Source organism: Mesoplodon densirostris, chromosome 10 (assembly GCF_025265405.1).
Source record: "Mesoplodon densirostris isolate mMesDen1 chromosome 10, mMesDen1 primary haplotype, whole genome shotgun sequence".
NCBI lineage: Eukaryota > Metazoa > Chordata > Mammalia > Artiodactyla > Ziphiidae > Mesoplodon > Mesoplodon densirostris.
In genome coordinates, this window is record NC_082670.1 from 74,433,197 (window position 1) to 74,458,223 (window position 25,027).

At 39.1% G+C, this 25,027-nt stretch overlaps 1 protein-coding gene across 3 annotated transcripts in view; it reads right to left on the minus strand.

Annotated features, from left to right (window-relative positions):
* DCP1A (decapping mRNA 1A) overlaps positions 1-25,027 on the minus strand; it is a 61,043-nt gene that overhangs the window by 26,026 nt on the left and 9,990 nt on the right. For all 3 annotated transcript variants that reach the window (XM_060109798.1, XM_060109797.1, XM_060109796.1), the window contains exons 4-5: positions 6,342-6,408; positions 1,454-1,592 (exon numbers count right to left, since the gene is read on the minus strand). In XM_060109798.1, coding sequence (XP_059965781.1) covers positions 1,454-1,592; positions 6,342-6,408 — 206 coding nt within the window. The remainder of the gene's footprint in view (positions 1-1,453; positions 1,593-6,341; positions 6,409-25,027) is intronic.

Consider the following 25,027-nt stretch of genomic DNA (forward strand, 5'->3'; position numbering starts at 1 on the left):
GTTAACAATGTAGAGGCTAGTGTTAGAGAACTGTTAGGGGAGCTACAGTCTTAGTGTTTTTCACACCTTGTTCCTTTAACTTTTGGTGAGGTGAAGATTAAACAAAAAAAGCTTAACTTAACCCAATGTTAGTAAAGAGTAAGATGACAATTTACAATTCTGCTGAAACAAAGTGCAGCATTGGAAACCTTCAACCTCACTCCAAGGAAGCGTGGGGCTTTGAAGTGCTGATGTCAGGTGAAAAGCCAGGACAGTTTCAAAGCCACAAGGTTTGAAGACCACTGAGGAACTGCCCACTGCTTGGCACATAGTGGACAGTTCATAAATATGTATTGAATAAATTAATGAATGCACCACAACTTCTATTTAATTCAACTTTGGGGAGAAAATGTTATTGATTAACTTTTTTTTTTTTTTTTTTTTTTTTTCGGTATGCGGGCCTCTCACTGCTGTGGCCTCTCCCGTTGCGGAGCACAGGCTCCGGACGCACAGGCTCAGCGGCCATGGCTCACGGGCCCAGCTACTCCGCGGCATGTGGGATCTTCCCAGACTGGGGCACGAACCCATGTCCCCTGCATCGGCAGGCGGACTCTCAACCACTGCGCCACCAGGGAAGCCCTGATTAACTTTTAAACTAAAATACAGGGAGGGACTTCCCTGGTGGTCCAGTGGCTAAGACTCTGTGCTCCCAACGCACGGGGCCCAGGTTCGATCCCTGGTCAGCGAACTAGATTCCACATGCCGCAGCTAAGACCTGGCGCAGCCAAATAAATAAATAAACAAATAAATATTAAAAAAAACAAAAACAAAACCCAGGGAATTCCCTGGTGGTCTAGTGGTTAGGACTCTGCACTTTCACTGCTGAGGGCCTGTGTTCAGTCCCTGTCGGGGAACTAAGATCCCACAAACCATGTGGCGAGGCTTAAATAAATAAATAAATAAATAAATAAATAAACAAACAAACTAAAATACAAAACAGAAAGAAAAAAAAGCATTCTAGAAAAGCCTCTCATTTGGGTAATATTCCAAATGATGCTTAATGAGGGCTGTGCACCTAGCACCAATTACAGATCATAAATTATACACTTTGGTATTGCAGGGTGCAAGTTATCAGAGTACTTTTCAAAAACTACATAAATTCCTAAGACCTAGCAGAGCCTGCAGGGTGGAAGAAGAGGCGTAAAACCTTTCCAGAACTACCTGCTACAGGCTAACGCCTGCAGTCCAAGATCATTTTCTCCCACAGTAATTTTACAGGAATACAAAAAGAGCATTCTAAATTTTCTGAGGTAAGAAAATGTCTTTCCTTATCTTTTAGGCTTAAAATTATAAGACATGTTTTCTTTTTGAACTACTTATTCCCACAGGCCCTGGAGGTGACTTCCCCAGCCCACAAGCCTCCTGCAGGTCTCCTCCTCCCTTTAGTTCTCCCACTCAGCATGCAGAGTCTCACCCTCTCATACTCATCCTTGGCTCTGCTTAGCATCTCCAGGATGTCGATGGGCCTGTGGTCACTGCAGCCGTTGGCCTGGCTGGGACTCTGCTTATCCCGAGCTGCTTGCTGGGACCGCCGTGTCTCCTGTTCTACCACGCTACAGGAGGAGAACCAGGTTTTAGAAAGACCTCTTTTGATACAATCTGACCCAAGAACTCTTTTGGTGTCCATCTTCCAAGGATACAGGAAGAATGCCACATGGTAACACCGTCCTCACAATACAAAACACAGAGCCTCGGTTACCCCATCCCAGGAGTATTCGACTACCTACTTCACCACCTCACTCACAACAGTACCAACCAATATATTTCCCTGTCAGAAGGCCAAAAATACAGAATTCCTTTCCAGAGAGGGTAGAAGTAGGTACCTTTAAAACTCTACTGAATTATCTCATTATCTCTCTCTCTTTTTTAAAAGTATCTCAAAATCAGTCAAACTAACTGGTGAAGTAAATTTGAAAATGGACAATGCCACCAAGACAAAGGAAGGCTGCACAGTTGAACAACCCCTGTGGAGAGTGTGTATTGATAATGGGGTAGCAAGGAGAAAGATCAGCTTCTTGAAAACGGAGGTCTCGGTGAACCTTCAAAAGTTAACGATAGCACTACAAGCAAACAAAAGATTTCTCTTGTTCTCTCCTTAAAAAATCACTAAGTGGGTGACTGAGGTTAGGGTGATTGTGGTGATGCTCTTTATTTTGATTGGTGCTGCTTAAGTTAATTCTGCACTTGAAAATATATAAAGCATGAAAAGTCAAGGTCTAAGTCGAGGGTTGGGGTCTTCAAATCTATCTGAGGGGTTTCATTTCTTAGGAACACCCTCTCTCCCCTGCCACATATTAAAGTCTGAAGCAATTATAGCAAAATGTGAGAAACTGAAAGCTGGGCGGTGAGCACATGGATATTTTATTGTTTCTTATATTTTTCTTCAAGCTTGAAATAAAAGTAATACATTTTAATAAGGCAACTAGTCTTTTTTTTCTTTTAAAGATCCATTCAGGTTTCAATCCCAACTGTAATGAATAGGCCTACCTGCCATGGGATATTATAGGTACAGTCACAACTTGATAATCATATTAGTTGAGAACTTTCAGACAGTGATGATGACAGGCAATAAAACAATTCAGTAGCAAAAGGCTTGTTTTTATGGACTAAGAGGAGCAGGAGAACAACAGGCCACCCAGTGTCAGTTTTACTGCTTTAAAACAGCCTGGCTAGGAACTCCCAGTAGTGTGTGTGGGATGGTTCTTTTATTTGAAAATACTGGGTTAAACAATATTAAACAGATTTTTTTTTTAAACAGCAAAAACATTCTGAGTTTTTAACATGCTAAAATGTATTACGATTCTCCAAGGATGGGCTTATAGATTTCCCCAAATTTATCTGACCGTAGAATCTTCTCTTGAAGCAGGATTCTTATTTGGAAAATGCTGCTTTAAGGTAATGGTGTCGTTTCTCTATTTAGATTCTTACAGCTCTTAATAGGATTATTATTTATAAAACAAATGTAGAATCATGGACTTGATGGCAGACTGAAAGAAGACAGGCATGTGATATGAGGATCAGACCAATTAGAATATTGTTTCATTTATATCCATATTGGTAATCAACTATTGGGAAAGAAATACTGTATTGTGACAACTGTGAGGCCTGTTGCAAAGGAAAAAAAGACTTGAGAGATATACATTGGTTATTTCTTGATGGTAGATTACAAGCAATTTCACTTTCTTTTTTTGTACTTCTCTTCATTTTCCATAATTAACAGGCACTCTTTTAATAATCGGAAAAAAGAGTACTATTAAAAATGACTAATTAGTTAATACTCAGTTATAGGCCACATCAGCCTGAATCCACCTTCTTGCTCTCCTACATAGCTTCTCAGTTCTTATTAACACCTTTTGGAATAAATCCATTTTTTACTTGAAGAATTTTTATTATATTGTGGCTGTCAAAACAGTGATAAGAACTAGATTTAACAGAATGGGCAATAACAGGCACTTTTATTTAGATGCACAATATGCCCAAAAGAATTTTACCTGGATTTCTGGTTAAGAGAGGTGATATTCTGAAATATGGAGCAAACAGAGGCTGTATGCAGGCAAAGTTAGAGCAAAAAAGGATAAAGTAAACTTTTTATCTTTGGTGACCAGAACACCATTTATCACAAAGTTAATGTTAACATATTAGGTATTCTCTTCAGCCATAAATAGGCCAGACACTTGAAAACTCACTATCAACACTTTCATCAGGGCATTCACTAATCAGTTTCAATACCACCCCTGCTTCTAGTAAAACAAGCTTAAAGCTTAAGCAAATGTCCCTCTTTTGGGCATTTCTAGTGAAGGAACCCTGAATGTCCTTTTTCCTTTCTGCTTCCTGTTTCTATTTCCTCATCCTATTTCTAGGCTCAATACAACAGTTTCAGATAGGCCTTCAGTCTTCTGCTTTATCTACATTCTGAAGTCTTGCCTTAGGTGTACCACCTGCCCTGAGAGAGAAAAAAGCTCAAAATGGTTTCCTGCAAATAGCTGTTAGTGTTGCAAGAGCCAGGTTCTCTCACTTTGGGCCCAAAAGCTCTCAATCTGCAGGAGAAAGTCTATATATTAATATATTCCAAGGCATAGATATTTAAGAAAAATATTCTGGATTTCAGGACAACCAAGAATCAACAAATCTTTGTCTTCTAAGTTATCAGAAGCTGCCTCTGCTGCCACTTTCAGAACTACAAAATAGTCAAATAAATGGGTTATTATCTTTTTTTTTTTTTAGAGAAAAGTTGTTCTAAAAAGAAAGTCTGGTTCTAGGGAGCCAACAACACATTTTCAAATGAATGACACAAGTTCATATGGAACCATGTCCTTGGCGTGCACACAGTAATAAACGTGGCCTGCCAGTGGCTCATAGCTACAGCAGACAAAGCAGGAAGCAGATAAACATCCAACTGAGACATGTTAGCAGTCCTGGACTAAAATGTGGCCTTAGCCATGTGCACTTCTTTTAAAATGCAAATATACCTGGAACTGAGATTTTGGGCCTAATTATTTACACTTTTACAAGAATTAGTTTAAAATTAGACTGTTAAAAAGAAAATTAAGACTGTTTTCCCCCAGGCATGTAGGTAAAAACCTTGCAGGAGAGCAAAGGGAATTTTGATTTGACAGAGGGGAAAGAGAGGTCTGCATTTCTGAGGAGATTCAGGCAAAAATTGCAAAGGAAATATAAGTGCACCAGAACTCGCTGCCCACTGCAACAATTTGTCCAGAGCTCTGTAGCACCTCAGGCCCCTCTAGCACCTAAGTGTCTTGGGCTCCCAGAAACCAGAATGGCAATACCAGCAATACCGATAAGCCACATGAGGGGTGGCTTCTGTGGGCCAGTCTGAGAAAGGTCGATGAACCATCCCTTAGAACATCAATCCAATGAAAATTACTTTCCAAATTCCAAGATTCTGGTTTATAAGAACTCTCCTGGAACATAATCCATTAGAGGATTGGGGACTACTAAACCTAGAATCTGTGTCAAAAGTAAGTTCTCTTAAAGGAAGTAGCCACAGATGTGTGCAGAAGTTCTCTATCAGTTACTGAACACAGTTCCACCTGCTACAGTGGAAATATGGAGGGAACCTAAGGCAGATCCACTGCATGTGGTGGTTAGGCTGTGCACTGGATATAGAGGATACCCTCTGGAGCTAGGCAGTTCAATGGCTCTAACCACATGTTTAACAGTTAAATTATGATCTGTCTGCAGGACTGAATACAATGCAGTCGTTATAAATACTAGAATGCCCTGGAAAAATGCTGTTGACATGAAAAGTAGGATGTACAGTATGATCTTACTTTTTTAAGTGTAAAGAAAAAAGTGTTGCTTGCCATTTCAGTTCAAGAAACATCCAGCCTATAGCTACTGCAGTTGCCCACAGAGAGTGCGCCCTGAGAGGAATTCAGAATGCAGAAAAACAGGAAACATTCTGTGCTTTGGATATACTGGTCCTTAGATTAAGATGCATATCTAAGGAATCATTTCAATGACCCCAGATTCTTGCATCTTTCCATACATAGAAAAGCACTAAAATCATCAACTTAAGATGTCCGTTCTTTGCTATTGGCAATAATCTTTTGATGCTTGACTACATGTTTTTCTCAGCAAAAAAGTTCATATATCCTCATTCTTTTGGCATTCCATTCTCTAGCTCCCTTGTTTTTTCTTTTTTTTTTTTTTTAAGTATTTTAAAATTCTTGTTCTATTGCTGAGGGTCATATTTTGAATTCTTTTTTTTCTTTCTTGCCTTTTTGGTTTAAAAACAAAGTAGTCTTTAGCTGGTTTCAATTATGTAAATATATTTTTCCTATGGTATTTTCCTCTTGGTGGTAACATCTTAAGTAGATGATTTTTTTCTGATGTATATATATATTAAAAAAAGTTCATATATATCCTGGCTCCTCCTTTACCTCTTGGGAGCAGTTCCTCAGAGGTCTCTGAGAGGCTATCTCCCAGGCTATAGCGCTCAGTAAGGTCACTGAATAAAAATTAACTCACAACTTTTATGTTGTGCATTGTTCTCTCAGTGGACGTAAGAAACAATCACACACATCAACCCAAGGTACACGTAAAGAAAAAGACTGGAATGAAACAGACAAAAAGGGTAATGCTAGTAGTAGTAGTAGGATTATAGATAATTTTTGATTTCTTTAAGCTTTGCTGCCTTTTTCAAAACTTTGACAATAACAGGAAATCAGGGGAAAATACATGAGTTAGTGGACTCCAGTAACAAAGAGAAAGGGGAAAAGTCATTTTTTCATCTCCCATATATCACTAATTAAATCTATGGTGTAAACAGAAATACTTACTCGGCCATGAGTTTGGCTATGCGGTGACAGTCATTCTTGTCATAAAACCAGATACTGTATATTGACACTTGAAAAACAAAGAAAAAAAATAAGGGGAAATGAGGTTTCAATACTTGGGTAATATGTAAGTAATATATTATCACCATAAAATGTCACAGAATTTACCATGAGGACCTCAAACTGTTAACAGTTACTCTAAAGAAAAAAAAAAGCCTCCCCGCAAACTGTTTAATAATAAAATTATTAAGAAAATTAGGACAGCTAAAATATTCAGATGAAAATTGCAAAAATATTTGGTTTTAGACATCATTACCAGATCTCGTCAAACTTAAGATGCCACTAAAGTACAAGATAAACTATTATTTTATGTATTATCAAGAAAAAAATGCTGCCAATTAAACTAAGAATTAACATTGATTGTGTGGAAAGGGAACGTTGCCTACCATTCTAGTAAATATCGTATATTGCCCTAGCCTGCCATCAAGCCATCAGCCACTTCAGCCACCCCCCCCCACCACCACTATGGTGAGCCCTAAGGCAAATTCAGGATGGAGACAAACAGCAAACATTGTGTGCTCTGGATACTGGCCCTAGATAGTTGCATATCTAAGATGCCTATCTAAGGAATAATTTCAATGAGCCCAGACCTTGCATCTTCCCGTACACACAAAAGCACAAAAATCATTAACTTGAGGTATCTGTTTTTTGTGATTAGCAGTAATATTTTGATGTTCAACTATATGTTTTCAGCAAAAACTCCTACATATCCTGGCTCCTCCCATACCTCTTTGGAGCATTCTTCAGAGTTATCTGAGAAGCTATCTCCTGGGCAACAGTCCTCAGAAAGGTCTCAATAAAATTTAACCTGCAACTTTTAGGTTTTGTTTTTCTTCACTTGATAATTGTAAAATGCTTTCCAAATTGATAGTCAAATGTGGGGAAAAAGGTGTCTTAATCGTTGAAAACCATGTTCCAAAACCAAACACCAGAACCTTTATGAGTCTCTTGAAATTTAAAAATATAAAATTAATACCATGTTACAGTAAAAACAAAGCTTTAAAAAACAAACACCAACTCCAGACCCATCCTATGATCGACTCTATTCACACGTGAAATGGAAGTGCCCAGGCTGAGCTCCATATCACACTTTTCCAATCTTTTATTCCCAGTATGGTGATTACCACTAAGAAAGCCCCCACAAAACACTGAATAATAAACAAGATCCTGCTGTATAGCACAGGGAACTATATTCAGTATCCTGGGATAAACCATAATGAAAAAGATAATAAAAAAGAATGTATATATGTATATAACTGAGTCACACTGCTGTACAGCAGAAATTAACATCGTAAATCAATTATACTTCAATAAAAAAATAAAGAAAAACACTGGTGAATGGATAGATGAACTTTATTATAAAGATGACTAAATATAAAACTACTGTAAATACTTTAAAAAAATTGATTTATTTATTTCTATTTATTTATTTTTGGCTGCATTGGGTCTTCCTTGCTGCACATGGGCTTTCTCTAGTTGCGGTGAGTGGGGGCTACTCTTCGTTGCAGTGCGCAGGTTTCTCATTGTGGTGGCTTCTCTTGCTGTGGAGCACGGGCTTCAGTAGTTGTGGCACGCAGGCTTAGTAGTTGTGGCTTGTGGGCTCTAGAGTGCAAGCTCAGTAGTTGTGGCGGATGGGCTTAGTTGCTCTGCAGCATGTGGGATCTTCCCAGACCAGGGCTCAAACCCTTGTCCCCTGCATTGGCAGGCGGATTCTTAACCACTGTGCTACCAGGTAAGTCCAAAACTACTGTAGATGCTTTTTTTAAAAAATTTAATTAATTAACTAATTTTTTATTTTTGGCTGTGTTGGGTCTTCATTGCTGCACGGGCTTTCTCTAGTTGTGGTGAGTGGGGGCTACTCTTTGATGCGGTGCATGGGCTTCTCATTGCGGTGGCTTCTCTTGTTGAGGAGCCTAGGGCTTCAGCTCTAGGCTCTCTTGTTGAGGAGCACAGGGCTTCAGTAGTTGTGGCACGTGGGCTCAGTAGTTGTGGCTCGCGGGCTTAGTAGTTGTGGCTCGCAGGCTCTAGAGCACAGGCTCAGTAGTTGTGGTGCACGGACTTAGCTGCTCCATGGCATGTGGGATCTTCCCAGTCCAGGGCTCAAACCTGTGTGCCCTGCATTGGCAGGTAGATTCTTAACCACTGCACCAACAGGGAAGCCCCAGATACTTTTTGAATTTATTTTTTCACTTGAACTTTTAATTTTTATACAGTTTTTAAAGGTTACTTTCCACTTACAGTTATTTTAAAATTTTGGCTGTATTCTCTGTGTTGTACATATAAATACTTTCTGGATAAGGTAGATATACTGAATATATAAGTCAAAATAAACATAGCAATAGGCATGGCTCATTGCTACCATGTGCACCCACTGTGACACAGCACATCCCAGGTTGTATTCCCTTTCATACTTACTGTGACTCTCTGGCACAGGAAGGGCAGATATACTTTTATGTTTTTAAATTAAACTTTTAGTTTTGAAATAATTGTAGCTTAACATGCAATTGCAAAAAATAAACAGAGATCCTGTGTGCCCTTTGTTTCTTCCAGTGGTAACATTTTTAAAAACTATAACATAATATCACAGCCAGACTACTGACATTGATAAAATCAAGATACAGAACATTTTGGGACTTCCCTGGTGGCCAGTGGTTAAGACTCTGCCCTCCCAATGCAGGGGGCCCAGGTTCGATCCCTGGTCAGGGAACTAGATCCCACATGCATGCCACAACTAAGAGTTCACATGCCACAACTAAGGAGCCTGGAAGCCGCAACTAAGGAGCCCACCTGCTGCAACTAAGACCCAGCAAAACCAAATAAATATTAAAAAAATATATATTAAAAAGAAGAAGATACAGAACATTTCTGTAGCCACAGAGATCCCTGTTGCCCTTTTATTGCCACACCCATCTCCCTTGGTACCCCTCCCCCATCTCTGACCCCTGACAAGCACATTAATCTGTTCTCCATTTCTATAATGTTGCCGTTTCAAGAATGTATTATAAATGGAATCATAGAGGATGCAACTTTTTGCAACTGACTTTTCTGTCTCAACATAATTCTCTGGATATTCATCAAAGTTGTTGCTTGCATCAATAGTTTGTTCCCATTTTTTGCTGAATAGTATTTCATGGTATGGATGTACTAGTTTATTTAACCATTTATCCACTGAAGGACATCTGGAGTGTTCCCAGTTTTTGGCCATTATGCATAAAGCTGCTATGTTCGGGTATAGGTTTTTGTGAACCTAAGTTTTCATTTTTCTGGGTTAAATGTCCAAAAGTACAGTTACTGAGCCACAGTAGTTGCATGTTTTTAAAGAGAAACTGTTAAACTGTTTTCCAGTTTTCCAGTGGATGACACTTCTAGTCTCTCTGCATCCTTGCCAGCATTTGTTGTTCTATTTTTAACTTTATGCATTCTGATAGGTGCATAGTGGTAACTCATGGTGGTTTTAATTTACATTTCCCTAATGGCTAACGTTACTGAACGTCTTTTCATCTGCGTGTCATCTGTATATTCTCTTTAGTCAAATGTCTGTTTATGTCTTTTGACCCACTGGATTGTTTTTTAAACCGTTGAGAGTTCTTCATATATTCAATATACCAGTCCTTTGTCAGACTTGTGGTTTGAAAATATTTTCTCCTTTGTCTGTAGTTTTTTTTCATCCTCTTCACAAGGTCCTTCCAGAGCAAAGGTTTTTAATTCTGACAAGGTGCAATTTATGAGTTTTTCCTTTTATGGATTATGCTTTTGATGTCAAGTCTAAAAACTCTTTGCTGACCCCTAGATTCAAAATTTTATCCTGGGCTTCCCTGGTGGTGCAGCGGTTAAGAATCTGCCTTGCCAGTGCAGGGGACAAGGTTTCCAGCCCTGGTCCAGGAAGATCCCACATGCTGCGGAGCAACTAAGCCCGTGCACCCCAACTACTGAGCCTCCGGTCTAGAGCCCGTGAGCCACAACTACTGAAGCCTGAGCGCCTAGAGACAGTGCCCTGCAACGAGAAGCCACTGCGATAAGACGCCCATGCACTGCAATGAAGAGTAGGCCCTGCTATTTAGAGAACGCCTGCACGCAGCAATGAAGACCCAAAGCAGCCAAAGGTAAAATAAATAAAATAAATAAATTTAAAAAAATTTTTTATCCTGTGTTTTTTCCCTAAAGGGTTTATAGTTTTACATTTAAAATGGTGATCCATTCTGAAGTTTTTTGGGGAAAAGAAAGGTTTAGGTTAAGGTTCTTTTTTTTCTTTCTGGTGCAACTGTTACAGTATTATTTGTTGAAAATGCTCTCTTCTATTGAGATACCTTTTGTACCTCTGTCAAATATCAGTTGGGCATATTTGTATGTGTCTATTTCTGGATTCTTTATTCTGTCCTATTTATTTGTTTATCCCTCTACCAATATCACATCATCTTGATTACTGCAGCTATATATAGGCTTTAATATTGGGAAGAATAATTCCTCCCACTTTATGCTTCTTTTTCCAAGACTGTTTTAGCTTCTAGGGTCTGTGTCTTTCCATATAAATTCTAGAATAAGTTTGTCTATGCCTAAAAAAATCCTTGCTGGGATTTTGACAGGACTTGGGAAGAGGTGACATCTTTAGTATGTCAAGTCCTTCAATGCACAAATATAGCACATCTCTCCATTTATTTAGGTTTTGATTTCTTTCATTTTGTAATTTTCAGCACACATACCCTGTATATTTTTTGTTATGTTTACCCTAAGTACTTAATTTTCTTTGTAGAGATTATGAATGGTATTGTTTTTTTTTTTTTTTTTTTTTTTTCGGTATGCGGGCCTCTCACTGTTGTGGCCTCCCCCGTTGCGGAGCACAGGCTCCGGACGCGCAGGCTCCGGACGCGCAGGCTCAGCGGCCATGGCTCACGGGCCCAGCCGCTCCGCGGCATATGGGATCCTCCCAGACCGGGGCACGAACCCGTATCCCCTGCATCGGCAGGCGGACTCTCAACCACTTGCGCCACCAGGGAGGCCCAATGGTATTGTTTTTAACTTGGGTTTCCACAGGTTCATTGTTAGTATGTAGAAGTCTGATTGATTTTTGTGTGTTGATCTTGTATCCTCACACCTTACCAAACTCACTTATTAGTTCTAGGAGTTTATACATAGACAATCATGTCATTTGTGAATAGAGACAGTTTTATTTCTTCTTTTCCAATCTGTAGCCCTCTTCTTTTTTCTTTTTCACCTTATTGCAGTGGCTAGATCTTCTAGTGCTATGTTGAATAGCAGTGATGACAATGGATATCCTTGTCTTGTTCTCAATCTTAGAGGGAAAACATTCAGCCTTTCACTTATGATATGGTGGATTAGAGTGACTGATTTTTAATATTGAACCAGCTTTGCAGATTTGGAATAAGGCCCATTTGGGCATAATTTATATTTCTTTTCTATATATTGTTGGCTTTACTAATATTTGGTTAAGGATTTTTTTCATCTAAGTTCATGAGAGATAGTGGTCTGTGGTTTTCTTTTTTTTTGTACTATCTTTGTCTTGTTTGGGTATTAGAGTAAATACTGGTCTTACACAATCAGCTGAGAAGAGTTCCTTCCTTTTCTGTTTTCTGGAACAAACTGTGTAAAATTAGTGTTAATTTTTCTTTGAATTCTCCAGTAGAACTATCTGGGCCTGGAGATTTCTTTTTCGAGAGCTTTAAAATTATGGTTTCAATTTCTTTCATGGCTATAGGACTACACATGTTATCTATTTTATCTCGGTTGAGTTTTGCAGTTTGTTGTTTTCAAGGAATTGGTCCATTTCTTCTAAGTTGTCAAGTTTAAGAGTATAGAGTTAATAGCATTCTCTTATTACAGAGGATGTGTAGTGACATTGTAAGCAGATACGGTAGGAGGTCCCAGGAGAAAGAGAACCAGGCACAGCTTTCTTGACAGAAGAGAAGCCATTTTTGGCCTAAGACATTTTGTGATCTAAGCCTGGCCACCATGCTTGCCCCTGAACAGGTCCCAGTAACTGATGATCTTAAGGGAACAAAAGAATGCAGAAACAAACTATTATCAGGCAAGAGAAGTAACAATAACAAAGATAACATATCAGTCTTAGATTCCCTGTTCTGTTTCAATGGTAAGACTAGCCTGAAAAGCTCAACCACCAGATCAACTGAAACCTAAGGAGTGATGATGTTGACCTTTTCTGACCCTCAATCAACTATAGAAGCTTGGACTCTGTGGACCACTCAAGCCCCTTCATGAATATGCATGACTTCAATCAACGAGAAGCTTGGACTCTGTGGACCACTCAAGCCCTTTCATGAATATGCATGTATCCTTAGCTTAAAACTCCCCTAATTTTGCTGTTCTGGGAAACCCTGCTTTGGAAAAGCCCAGCAGTTCTTAATTGCTGCAAGTAATAACAAATCCTTCCGGGCTTCCCTGGTGGCGCAGTGGTTGAGAGTCCGCCTGCCAATGCAGGGGACACGGGTTCGTGCCCGGGTCCGGGAAGATCCCACATGCCGCAGAGCGGCTGGGCCCGTGAGCCATGGTCGCTGAGCCTGAGTGTCCAGAGCCTGTGCCCCGCAACGGGAGAGGACAGAACAGTGAGAGGCCTGCGTACCGCAAAAAACAAAAAAACCCCAAAAAAAACAAAAACAAAAAAAATAAATCCTTCCTTCTACTGATCTTTGGCTTGGTTTTGTCTTTTGGCTCAACACCCACCAAGAGGCAAACCCAGTTTTGGGGTAACAACGTCCACTGTTTCATTCCTGATATTGCTAATCTGTATCGTGTTTTTGCTTTTGTTAGTCATTACTAAAGGTTTATCAATTTTATTGACTTTTTCAAAGAACTTTTTTTTTTTTTTTTTTTTTTTTTTTTGTGGTACGCAGGCCTCTCACTATTGTGGCCTCTCCCGTTGCTGAGCACAGGCTCCAGACACGCAGGCTCAGCGGCCATGGCTCACGGGCCCAGCCGCTCCGCGGCATGTGGGATCTTCCTGGACCGGGGTACGAACCTGCGTCCCCTGCATCGGCAGGCGGACTCTCAACCACTGCGCCACCAGGGAAGCCCTCAAAGAACCAACTTTTTGTTTCATTGGTTTTTCTCTATTTTCATCTTTTCAATGTCACTGATTTTTCTGTTCTCATCTTTGTTCTTTCCTTACTTCTGTATGCTTTGAGTTATTTTATTTTGTTCTTCTTTTCCTAATTTCTTGAGGTGGGAATTTAGTAGACTCCCAGGCAGTGTTGCTTGAAGGGGTGAGAGAAGTTTCCCATGGCTAGGCCATCTGGTATGCCTTTAGTGGTGAGCCTCGGACCTTCAGAGATGAAGACTGCTTCCCAGGCCAGGCTGGTTGTGATGTGATTCCTCCCCTGCTCCCACACCTTCATGAAAAGGAGGGAACATATTACCCCAGTGGCCACTTATTGTCAGTAGGGCTTCCAATCCTTCCTGCCAGTTTTGCTGGGCTCACCTGGTATTGTTGGCAGGACTCCCATTTGATCTGGGAGAGGAATGAGCCTAACTGGGGCACCCTCCTTTGCTACACTGGAGGTCAAGAAACACCAGGCCTGGGTCCCCTTCTTCTGTTGGGCGGGAGGGTTGTAAGACAACATGCTGTTGTGTTTTTCTTTGAGTTCTGGGTCCTGCACCAGATCATCTTCCTCCTTCTACTGTTCAGAGTTTTCCTGATTGTCTTTTGGGTTACTTCTGGTTTTTATAGTTGTACTTAACAGGGTAGAAGCAAAGAAAGACAAACCTATGCCATTTTGTTTGGATCATTAGTCTCATTATATATGCTTATGGATGGAAAACTGTAGCTCATGGAAAGACTACATGACATTAATAAATCAGAGAAAAATAGCCTTATAACTGGAACTCAGGTCTTCTCATTCCTAGGCCAATAATCCTGCCACCATACACCCAATGCCTCATTAGTTGAAATAACGTAAAATATTTTGTAGAAACAAAAAAGTTAATGAGCTTCAATTATGCTTGAAGACTAAAGGAACACATAAAAGAATAAAGTATAAATAATTGAATAAGTTAAAAATTATACACTAAAAGACTGACAGAATATAGGATATAAATGCTAGCACAAGAAACTAAATTAAAAATCCTTTTTTATAACTACGATTTGAATTTCATCAATACACATGAACATATATTGATATTACCAATACACATTCATTTAGAAAGCCACTGTTTTTTTTTGTTTTGTTTTGTTTTGTTTTTTTGCAGTACACGGGCCTCTCACTGTTGTGGCCTCTCCCGTTGCATCGGCAGGCGGACACTCAACCACTGCACCACCAGGGAAGCCCAACTGAAAGCTATTTTAACGGCGAATTTTTTGTTTCACCCTGAATTAAGGTCATTACATTCTATAAAAGACGTCATGGCCAATCACAACTTTAACAGTTTCTTTTCAATGGAAATAAAAGTTTAATAGGCTTTTTTATTGCCATTGTAGAGTGAGATAAAACACCATCCCAGTGAATGGTTTCATTTTAATCAATGAAGATCATGAACATGGATTTTTTTTTTTTCCCTATTCCGTTCACAAGGGGGTTTCTCTGACCCCACATCTGACCATGTGTCCTACCATGAGGCAGCCCAGGCTTGCTTTTGTTTTCTGAGCCGTCAGCCTGCTGTGAATAGTTCCCTGTGTTTGGAATCCATTTTCATCACCCCTCTTCTGTTCACAGAGCTTCAAAATACTACCAATGCTTCAAACAGAGTTAACATCCTTGAATAATAGATAATTCTGGAATATTTTACATGATGTAAGTCGACAGATTAAACTTACCTTTGACATCCCAATGGAAGAAGCACAGAAGCAACCTTGTTACAGAGGAGATAATTGCTAAGCATTATCTACCACAGGCTCTTAGTTATGTTCCTTGCAGCTAAAAATTGCTCCAACATAGAGTAAATTGGATTGGGGTTCTGAAAAGACTTCATATATGGCAATCACACACAACTAGCTTTCTCTAAATATGCCTCATCTGACCTTGGCTAAAGAACACACAAAATACAAGAGGCCAAATACAAAAGATGCCAATATTTCTCTAATAGACACCCCATACAACTTAGAGTGATGAGAAAAAAGGATGATATGCAATACATCAGGCTCAGAGAGGAACACACAATATTTCTCGGGGCTAAGCAGAGGCATTTAAGTATGTTTTCATAGGAGATTTGCAAACCAAACTCTTAAGAAAGAATTCCATATCAATAATCAAAGTAAGTCCACCTGAGCTGTCAACTTACTTTGACAAATCTTTACTTAAGCCCTACCCCCTTTCCTTTGAAGAAATACACTATAATTTAGAAATAAGATGCACACTTTCCACACTTGTACATTATCAAGTAAACGCCAAAAAAGAGCCAAACACTTTCAAAGGCATGCTGTAGAAGAAATAAAGATAAGGAAGCCATAATGATAGCTTAATGGGTAAAGGATAAGAGTCACACTCGATTCTGCCAAAAGCAGACCTGTAGAGGTTCAGACACGCATCAAAGAATCAGCTCTGTCTGCCAACATATCAAATGCTCAGTGCATGCAACTGGCAAGGAGGCCCAGGGACCTGCCACTAAGCCTGTCACTGTCACTGGTGAGGAAAGACAGACAAGTTCACCAGATAGCTAAAACCATGGAAGACCTTGTCTCTAAACCAAAGCTAAGTATTCTTCCCTCAAGAGAACTTACACTCTAAGGCCCAACACATTTTGCCAACAATTTGCTTGCTGAAACATCTTGATTAATTATACCACAGAGGATTTAGGGATTTGGCAATACTGTATAATTTTGCTATGGTAAATAATAATGGCATCCTGTTTTGTAAGTGGCTTTTCTCAATATGAAAGCAAATTATTTAGTTATTGGACACCCACCACATATCATGGCTGTTAACCATTGTCCCAAGTAAGTCATGCTGTTACTGAAGAGTTAGGGGGTGTGACAGGACATTTAAATACCTTTATGTTGTACTTCCATAAAAAATAGCAAAGTGCAGAAAAGTATATTCAAAAGTAAACATTTCCATTGCTTTTTTCTTTTTATAACTTAAAAAATTTTATTTAGTTTATTTATTTTTGGCTGCATTGGGTCTTTGTTGCTGTGTGCGGGCTTTCTCTAGCTGTGGTGCATGGGCTTCTCATTGTGGTGGCTTCTCTTGTTGCAGAGCACGGGCTCTAGGCACGTGAGCTCAGTAGTTGTGGCTCACGGGCTCTGGAGCACAGGCTCAGTAGTTGTGGCGCATGGGCTTAGTTGCTCTGCGGCATGTGGGATCTTCCCAGATCAGGGCTCGAACCCGTGTCCCCTGCATTGGCAGGCGGATTCTTAACCACTGAGCCACCAGGGAAGCTCTCCATTGCTTTTCAAGTGACAGCCCTTTTCTTTTGAAAGTATGAAAAATACAATCGACAAAGATTAAAGTTATTGGATTATTTAATATTGATAAATTTTAAAAAGCTGAAGGGCAAGACATCCATTTCCCTGCAGAGTCCTGTCTGAAGATCCAGGAGCCAATTATGATTTGATGTTATACCTCATTTTGCTTCTCATCTGCAGTGGCATATGGCACACACAAGATCAAGGAAACCCAAATTAATTTGGAGCCTTTAAAAAATCCCTTGAGACTTCTAGAGATTCTGTGAACTGTCACAAAAACAGAGCTGGGAATCACTCTCATGCACGTTGTCTTTTTATTCATTTATTATTTAGATCTGATCTACTTTCTAAAAGGATGTGAGGAGGCTGAAGATTTTCTCAGTATGGTGCCAAGCAGAAAAAGGGGTTTGATAAAGCTTTTTGGCATTGAGTTATAAAATTATTATAAAATTTATGAAGACGACACCCACAAAGATCCCCTAGACCGGGGAACAAAAACAAGAAAATGTACTTTCAACATAACCAAAAATATTTACCCTAGAATGAGGAAGACCCTTCTGATTATAAAAGTACTGTTAAGAATGGTGATGATACAGACATAAGCCTGCCCTGACAAGTGAAAAAGCAAATGCCTTGACAGATCATTTCCTTTAAGACAAGAATAAGCCTGGTGGCTCCTTATCAGTATCAAAAGGTTGGGAAAGAGAGAGAAGAGAAAGTCTCCGAGGTGACACACACACACACACACACACACACACACACACGCATGCACACACACACACGCACGCACACACACACACGCACACATGCACACACGCGCGCGCGCGAAAAGGGGTATGGAGCCAAAGACTGCGGACCTGGGATTACGACTGGAGACTGTGGTAGGTGGCAAACAGGCAGGTGAGGCAATGCTATGAATCTATAAGTATGGCTGGTAAGTGTAACTGGGTTACGTCAGCAGCTTACCTTTTTTGGACAAAAGAACACACATATTAAAACGCCACTGAACACTAACATGGCAGAGAAAGAGCACACCTTCTAAAATTTAAATTATAATGTCCATTTAGTAAACACTGATTAAAAGACTTAGGCCAGGAAATTAAAAATGCTATTCTGCAAGCTCTTTGGTTTGTTTCTAAGTTTGGTTCCCCTCTCTAAATTAAATCAAGTCCAAAGTATTTACCAGCAATACTGCTTCCATAGTCCCTTTTAACACTGTAATTTCAGTATAGGATTCAGACACATGAAATGACCACTGAATGTTTTTGGGGACTAGGAAAATAAACCCCAAAATATCACAACTGATGATTCCTATTTTTTTTTTTTTCGGTACATGGGCCTCTCACTGTTGTGGCCTCTCCCGTTGCGGTGCACAGGCTCCGGACGTGCAGGCTCAGCGGCCATGGCTCACGGGCCCAGCTGCTCTGCAGCATGTGGGATCTTCCCGGGCCGGGGCACGAACCTGTGTCCCCTCCATCGGCAGGCGGACTCTCAACCACTGCGCCACCAGGGAAGCCCGATGATTCCTATTTATAAACTTTTTATTCTTTAATGATGGGCAACCCTGAATAAAACAGCGAATCACACTAGGGTTTCACCTCTGCTGTCAGGACTTATCGCCACTATTGCCACACAGTACTTGCCACTCCCTAAGGCAGAGCTTCCCCTGAGCTGCAAGTGATTATGGATGTGCCAAAATGTTGGATTCATCCAACCCCCATTAGTGGTCTATTCACCCCAGTGTCCCACACAAATCTATATTATCATTTTTATGTATCATAAGGGACAACAAAGGGTGGGAAGCATGGCCCTTGGCTTCCATGCAGCCAAGTTCCTGTTTTCTGGGCTCCTAAAAATCTACACTTAGGGGTTTGGGAAACAGGTCAGACAGTGGTGTAAGAAAAGGGGGAATTTCTTTTTTCTCCTTTCTCTAACTTCTCTCCTACATGTTTTTCTACTAATTTACTAAGAGATTATCCAAACCAGGGTTGTAAGGCAAATGCCGAAGGTGGTATAAGAGACCTCAGGGTGTGATGGGATCAGCGAAGCTCTGGTGAGCAGGCCCTACCCAGCGCTCTGCTGACTGTTAGTGCTTGCAGGAATGCAGGTGCTGTGTGGCCATACATGCCATTTTATCATAAGAAGAAAAGGTAGAACTCCAGATATGTGTGTGTAAAGTACCCCCAATTTTTTTTAAAATTTATTTTATTTATTTATTTTTGGCTGCGTTGATTCTCTGTTGCTGAACGCAGGCTTTCTCTAGCTGCGGCGAGCAGGGGCTACTCTTCGTTGCGGTGCGCAGGCTTCTCATTGCAGTGGCTTCTCTTGTTGCGGAGCCCAGGCTCTAGGCACACGGGCTTCAGTAGTTGTGGCTTGTGGGCTCAGCAGTTGTGGTTCATGGGCTCTAGAGCGCAGGCTCAGTAGTTGTGGTGCATGGGCTTAGTTGCTCCGCGGCATGTGGGATCTTCCCGGACCAGGGCTCGAACCCGTGTCCTCTACACTGGCAGAGGGATTCTTAACTGCTGCGCCACCAGGGAAGCCCAAATGCCCTAATTTTTAAAATGTTGGTAGCAAATGCTTATCCTATGCCTTCCTCTAACAAAAAGAAAAAGTTGAGCATGCCTAGCAGCAGTGACTTTGCAAGTAGCTCAGATCTGCCTGGACCCTCCGGGGGACTGAATGTCAGAGGGCTGTCTTCAGGTTTATTCTGCCCACTCCAGAGTGGCTTCAAATCTTCCTGGACAAGTGGTTACTCTGTTTCAATTTTTCACCTCCACAGTGTGCTTCCCTATATTAACACAAGGTGAAAACCTATACAACACATAGTAAGAAGTTTCTGCCACTTAGCTATAAGTAATTGTTGCTTTCCTTTTTGAGTTCTTGAAAGAGAAAACATTAATTACCTAAAAGAAATAAGTGGAGCATACATGGTTAACTTTTAAAATCTTTACAATTAAGATTACACTATAATAAAAAAATGATAAAAATTGCTTTTCCCCTGACAACACTACTTTGGGCAGGGGGGGAAGCCAGTAATTAATTAGGCATAATGAAAAGAATCTGCTTTGGAAATTCTGACACATTCACAGGCTCATGAAGTTAACAAGAAGGTACCTGATGGAGCTCTACAAGAATACTAAGTGGTGGCCTATGACAGGAAGCATTAAAGATTTTTGATATGTCTGACCTAACAGTGTCACCAGATCAGCCTTAGAGTCTAAGTCACTGTTTTCATAGTGTTTTTACCTCTTCAATCTACAAAGGTGGCAACAGCAAGGCTCTTTATCTTGGTTCAGAAGGCCAGACTAATGCAGCGCCACAGATCCTTCTTCTTTCACTGATTGCAGAATCATACCAACCACAGCAGCTGCTGCTGATGGGGGAAGACTGCCTGCCTTTCTTCAGGCTAAGTAAGAAGCAGTGTGCTGGATTCAAAGATCACAAAGAATGAACTGTGTAACTTTAAAAACTGTTTATAAATTCCTCTTTCAGTCTCGAGGTAGAACTCACATTTTCTGAGTTGACAAATTGTAAACTTATCTTGCAAGGAAATTTCCTGCACTGTGCTTTAAGTCTGAAGATTTGTGCCAAATGCCAGCAGCCACCTAGCATCTCTACTGTTCCGAGTCTTGCCCTTGAACTGAGAAAGGACAAGCAGAGACCAAGAAACACAAACACACACTACAGTATTTCTCCTACTAAAACTTTCCATTTGGCAGCTACTTTTTCAACGCTATGGAAATGAATCTCCCTGCTTTTTCTAGTGATCTAATTTTAATTAAAAATGCTCTATATCAAGAGACTGATGCCCGATATAAAGGAAAAGTTACAAGTGAAGCGGAAACGAAGGGGTACTTCGCACAGGTTTTTGGAGGTAAGTTCTTAAAAATATTAAATAGCAATAATATTTTTATATTCAATTGTTTTGTTATGGTGATCTGTTGTTGTTGTTAAGCTGGTTACAGAGTGAAGCTTTGTTGATTTTTTTCAAAAGTACTTCTGGATTATAGAAAACATTTTAAAATGAAAAGTGGCATTCAGTGGGAGATCCATGCCTTAAGGTGTTGGGTGGAGGAAACATGGAGTTGTCCTTGTTAAGATGATTATCGTTCAGTAAAAAGATGTCAAGTCTAACATGCACACAAAGTAAGATAATCACTTCTCTTTTGGCTAAAACCGCCACCACAAACTTGTCTAAGGACAGAACAAAGTTAGGTGTGAGAAGAGAAAATCTAGACTGTATACTTCTAATTCATGAATCAGTATTGCTGTTAAAAATGACCAGGAAAAACAACACGTAAATACCCTCACAATCTCTCCGGTGGATCACATTTTCACTGTAACGAGCTTAATCATTCAAATTGGCAACTGGTAAGTCTCAAATCACAGATCTTAAATCATTAATTTTTACCACTAATTAACAGGGTTGTTTCAGGAATAAATATGCACAGCACTGGGATTAATATAGTAGCATATTTCTTTAAGAATCTTGACCTTTACCAGAAAGGCAGAGTTCTGACATTACAAGTTCTAACACAATTTAAAGACTTCTGCTTATAATTTTCTCAGAAAATAAAACAGAATCTCAGAACAAGAAACATACATAAAATTCTTTAAAAGTACGCAATACTGTTAATCAAAATGATATACCGTGTGGTAAAATGCTTAGCAAAAGATATTTAATAAACATTAATGAATTAAGATGTGCATCTGAATTAAATAATCACCTTGTTTATTTAAAAACAAAGTAAAGGACAAAATAAATAGTTTTTGCAAAAGAAAATCATTAAATGCTAGAATAGATTTTACAGAGCTTAGTGGTACCACAAACCTTTATCTTAATATTTTCAATTAACCAGGTTATACTGTAGACTGTCTAGCTGTAACAAAGAAAAACCAGTTTTGCTTGCTTTCACTTTTTTGTTGATTCACATACCAAATTTTGGATTTAAAGAAACTGCTCAGAACCTGCCTTACAAAATGGCCTTGGGGCATGTCATAATTAAGTCATACACACACACACACGCACGCATACATATAAAGAACAGATTCCAGGTTACCACGTTCACCCTGAGAGATACCCACAGAAGTGGAAATCAAAGCACCCCTGACATTGATCTTGGGGAAAGAACCTTCTAAGAGAAACATACTTAGTGAGGTATGTTGCTTGTAGCAGGTGCTCACCAAATGCTTGAAGGAAGATTGGATAATAGAAGCACAATTTTCTCACTGTGGAGATAAGTGTCCTGTGATAAGATCAGAAATGTACAGATGCTATGGATGCTTTTTCAGAGGCCGGTTGCTATATGGAGAGCTACTCTAGTACCATTTACTGAACCGGACAGAACATTCTTCTCAGCATTTTTTAAGATGTGATGGAAGAGACTTTAAACTACTGACCCAGTTATTTTATTGAGTCCATTTATTCCTGACTAAGTTTTGTTACACTGTGTTTTTTCCAGGAAACTGTCCATATAATCCAAGTTTTAAATTTACAGGCAGAAAGTTCTTCATAGTGGTTTCTTATTTTTAAAAAGTTCTTTGCAATGGTTTCTTATTTTATTCTCTATCTTTAGCTGCTATATATATACAGTATATATTATTACTAGTATTGCCTATTATGCCTCTCCTTACTCTTTTTTTGTTGTTGTTGTTGGATCAATCAAGTTATAGGGGAGAGTTTTTTGTTTTGTTGATTTGCTCTACTGTTCTATTGCAATTCCTACTTTCTGCAATTAATTTCTACTCATCTATATTTTCCTTCAACTTAAAGATTTATTTTTTCCTCTATAACTTCTGTGGCTGGGTAGCCTACATATGGTATTTTTAAAATAAAATTCTATATAGACTTGAAAAAAATGCAAATTCTTGAACTGCTAGAAGCAGGGTTCTTTATATGTCCATTAGATCAAGCCTAACTGTGTTGTTTAAATATCCCATAACCTTATTAAATTATCTGCCTTATCTGTCAATTACTGAGGTGGCCTGTTTAACTCTCCCATTATAATTATGGATTTTAAACATTTGATATGTAATTCTGACAAATATTAATACAAGGTAATACCAGTTTGGAATTGTTTTATCTTGCAGGTTATTTACTCCTTTTGTCATTATGTGGTAACTTTTATTCCTGATGATGTTTCTTACCTTAGAATCTATCATGTGTGATTTACATAGTTACATCAGCCTTGTTTGGTTAATAGTTACCTAATATATATAATTCTATCCCTTTACTTTCAACCTTTCCTGGTTTTTGAGTTTTCAGTTTTTTGAAAACAGCATTTTTGGCAAATTCTGTATCTTTATCCAATCTCAGAATCTCTTTTAACTGGCAAGCACTTAACATTTGTTCTAAATACTGATTTACTTATTTCTGCCATTTTATTATAACTGGGCTATTTCCCATGGTTTCTATTTACGTTTTTCCTATCTTGATTTATACTGGCTTAAAATCAAGACATCCTATTTTTTTTGTTCTGCAGTGATTACCCTGAATCTTTTGGGTAATCACTTGACTTAAAAGTCTGTTGTTCATCAATTTATTTACCCTCTCCTCAGTCTTGGGATGCTTTAGGTTTGGAAAGCTTTTATCTTATATTATTGCTGTCTAGTATTTTTGCTTCACCTTTTTAATACCTCTACTCAAACTAGTCATTTTATTGTTTTATACAGTCAATGCTTATTTTGATATACCTTCTTTTCTTTGCTCATTATTGTTGTTGCTTAAATCTCATTACTTCTGTGTTCAATTTCCTTATTTCTGAACTATAGCCTTTAGAATTACACTGGTAAAATTAAATTAATTAAACTAAATTAACAATTAATTTACAATTAAAAACTCAGTTGTACTAGGCACATTTGAAGTGTTCAATAGCCACATGTGACTAGTGGCTACCATACTGGACAGTATTGCTTTGGAAGTGTATACAACAAGGGTCTGGGGAGACAACGGTTCTGTTTTTGTTGAAAAATGTCTTTATTTTGCTCTCTTGAATTACTGAATTGTTTGTTTTTTCCTCAGTACTCTGCATATATTATTCCTCTTTCAAAATCAGTAGCTGCAATTAAATATGCTGTCAAACTGGTGCTCTTTGTAAATAATCAGTCTCAAGCTTGGTTGCTTCTGTCTTTGCCTTTGATGTTTTACCATCTGTCCAGGTGTGTATTTATTTCTATTTATTTTGCTTGGGGCCTTATTTTACTGCCTAAATCTGAGACTTCTGTCTTTCATGGATTCTGGAAAATTCTCAGTCATAATCTCTTCAAATATTACCTCTTTCTATATTTTATCATTCTGAAATTCTTCTCTGTCATATGTTAAACTTTCTAAGACTTTCCAATCCTATCCTCTCTTTCAAATTTTCCATTTTCCCCCTTTCTGGAATGCATCCTGGATAATTTTCTCAGATGTCTCTTCCAGTTCCCCAATTCTCTTTTCAGTTGTTAGAAAATAACTGTTGAGTCCAGGTAGAGAGTTTATTTCAGTAACTAAAATTTTAATTTCTAGATGTTTTACTTGGTTATTTTTCAAATCTACCTATCATTTTATTTTATAATCTACATTGGATATTCATATCCATTAAAGTCTCTATCTGATCATTTCATTACCCAAAGTTTCTGTGAAGGGTTGGCTGTTTGTTTTATTGTAACTTTTACTGACTGAATTATTTCTTTGTATATATAGTAATTTTGGACCACGAGGCTTGTCAATAAGATGCCTGGGCAATCTGGATTAAGAATATTTCTCTGCAGAAAAGTTTTGTATTTGCTTTTGCCAGATTTCTAGAGTACTCAAGAGTTGATGATCAATTTTATGTTAATTTTTTGGCCTAGGTAAGAAATTATACCAAATGAATGATATAACTTGAATCTCAAATCTGTATGAGAGTTCATGGTTACAATTTTCAGGGGAGACATTTTCCCTCTAACTCATAGCCTAGATTGAGGTAGATTAGCTTGCCTGTCATCTCCCTAGGTTTGTGGGGATATCCCTGATATCCTTCTAATTTATTAATATATAACTCATTAGGGCACCTGGGTGAACATTGGTATGTACGTCTCAGCTCCAATGAGCCACCTCATGAGGGGTCAAGGTCTTGTCTCCTGATCCCATGTAGTTATAATGGGGTCCTTATGTTAAGGAACGTTCCCTATCCCCAAGAACCCTATAACCAGCTGGCAGCTGGTGTCAGCACACAAGCTTCCCACTTCGGCTTTCAGTTTTCACTTTGATGCTGACCCATTAAAATGCCCCCATTCC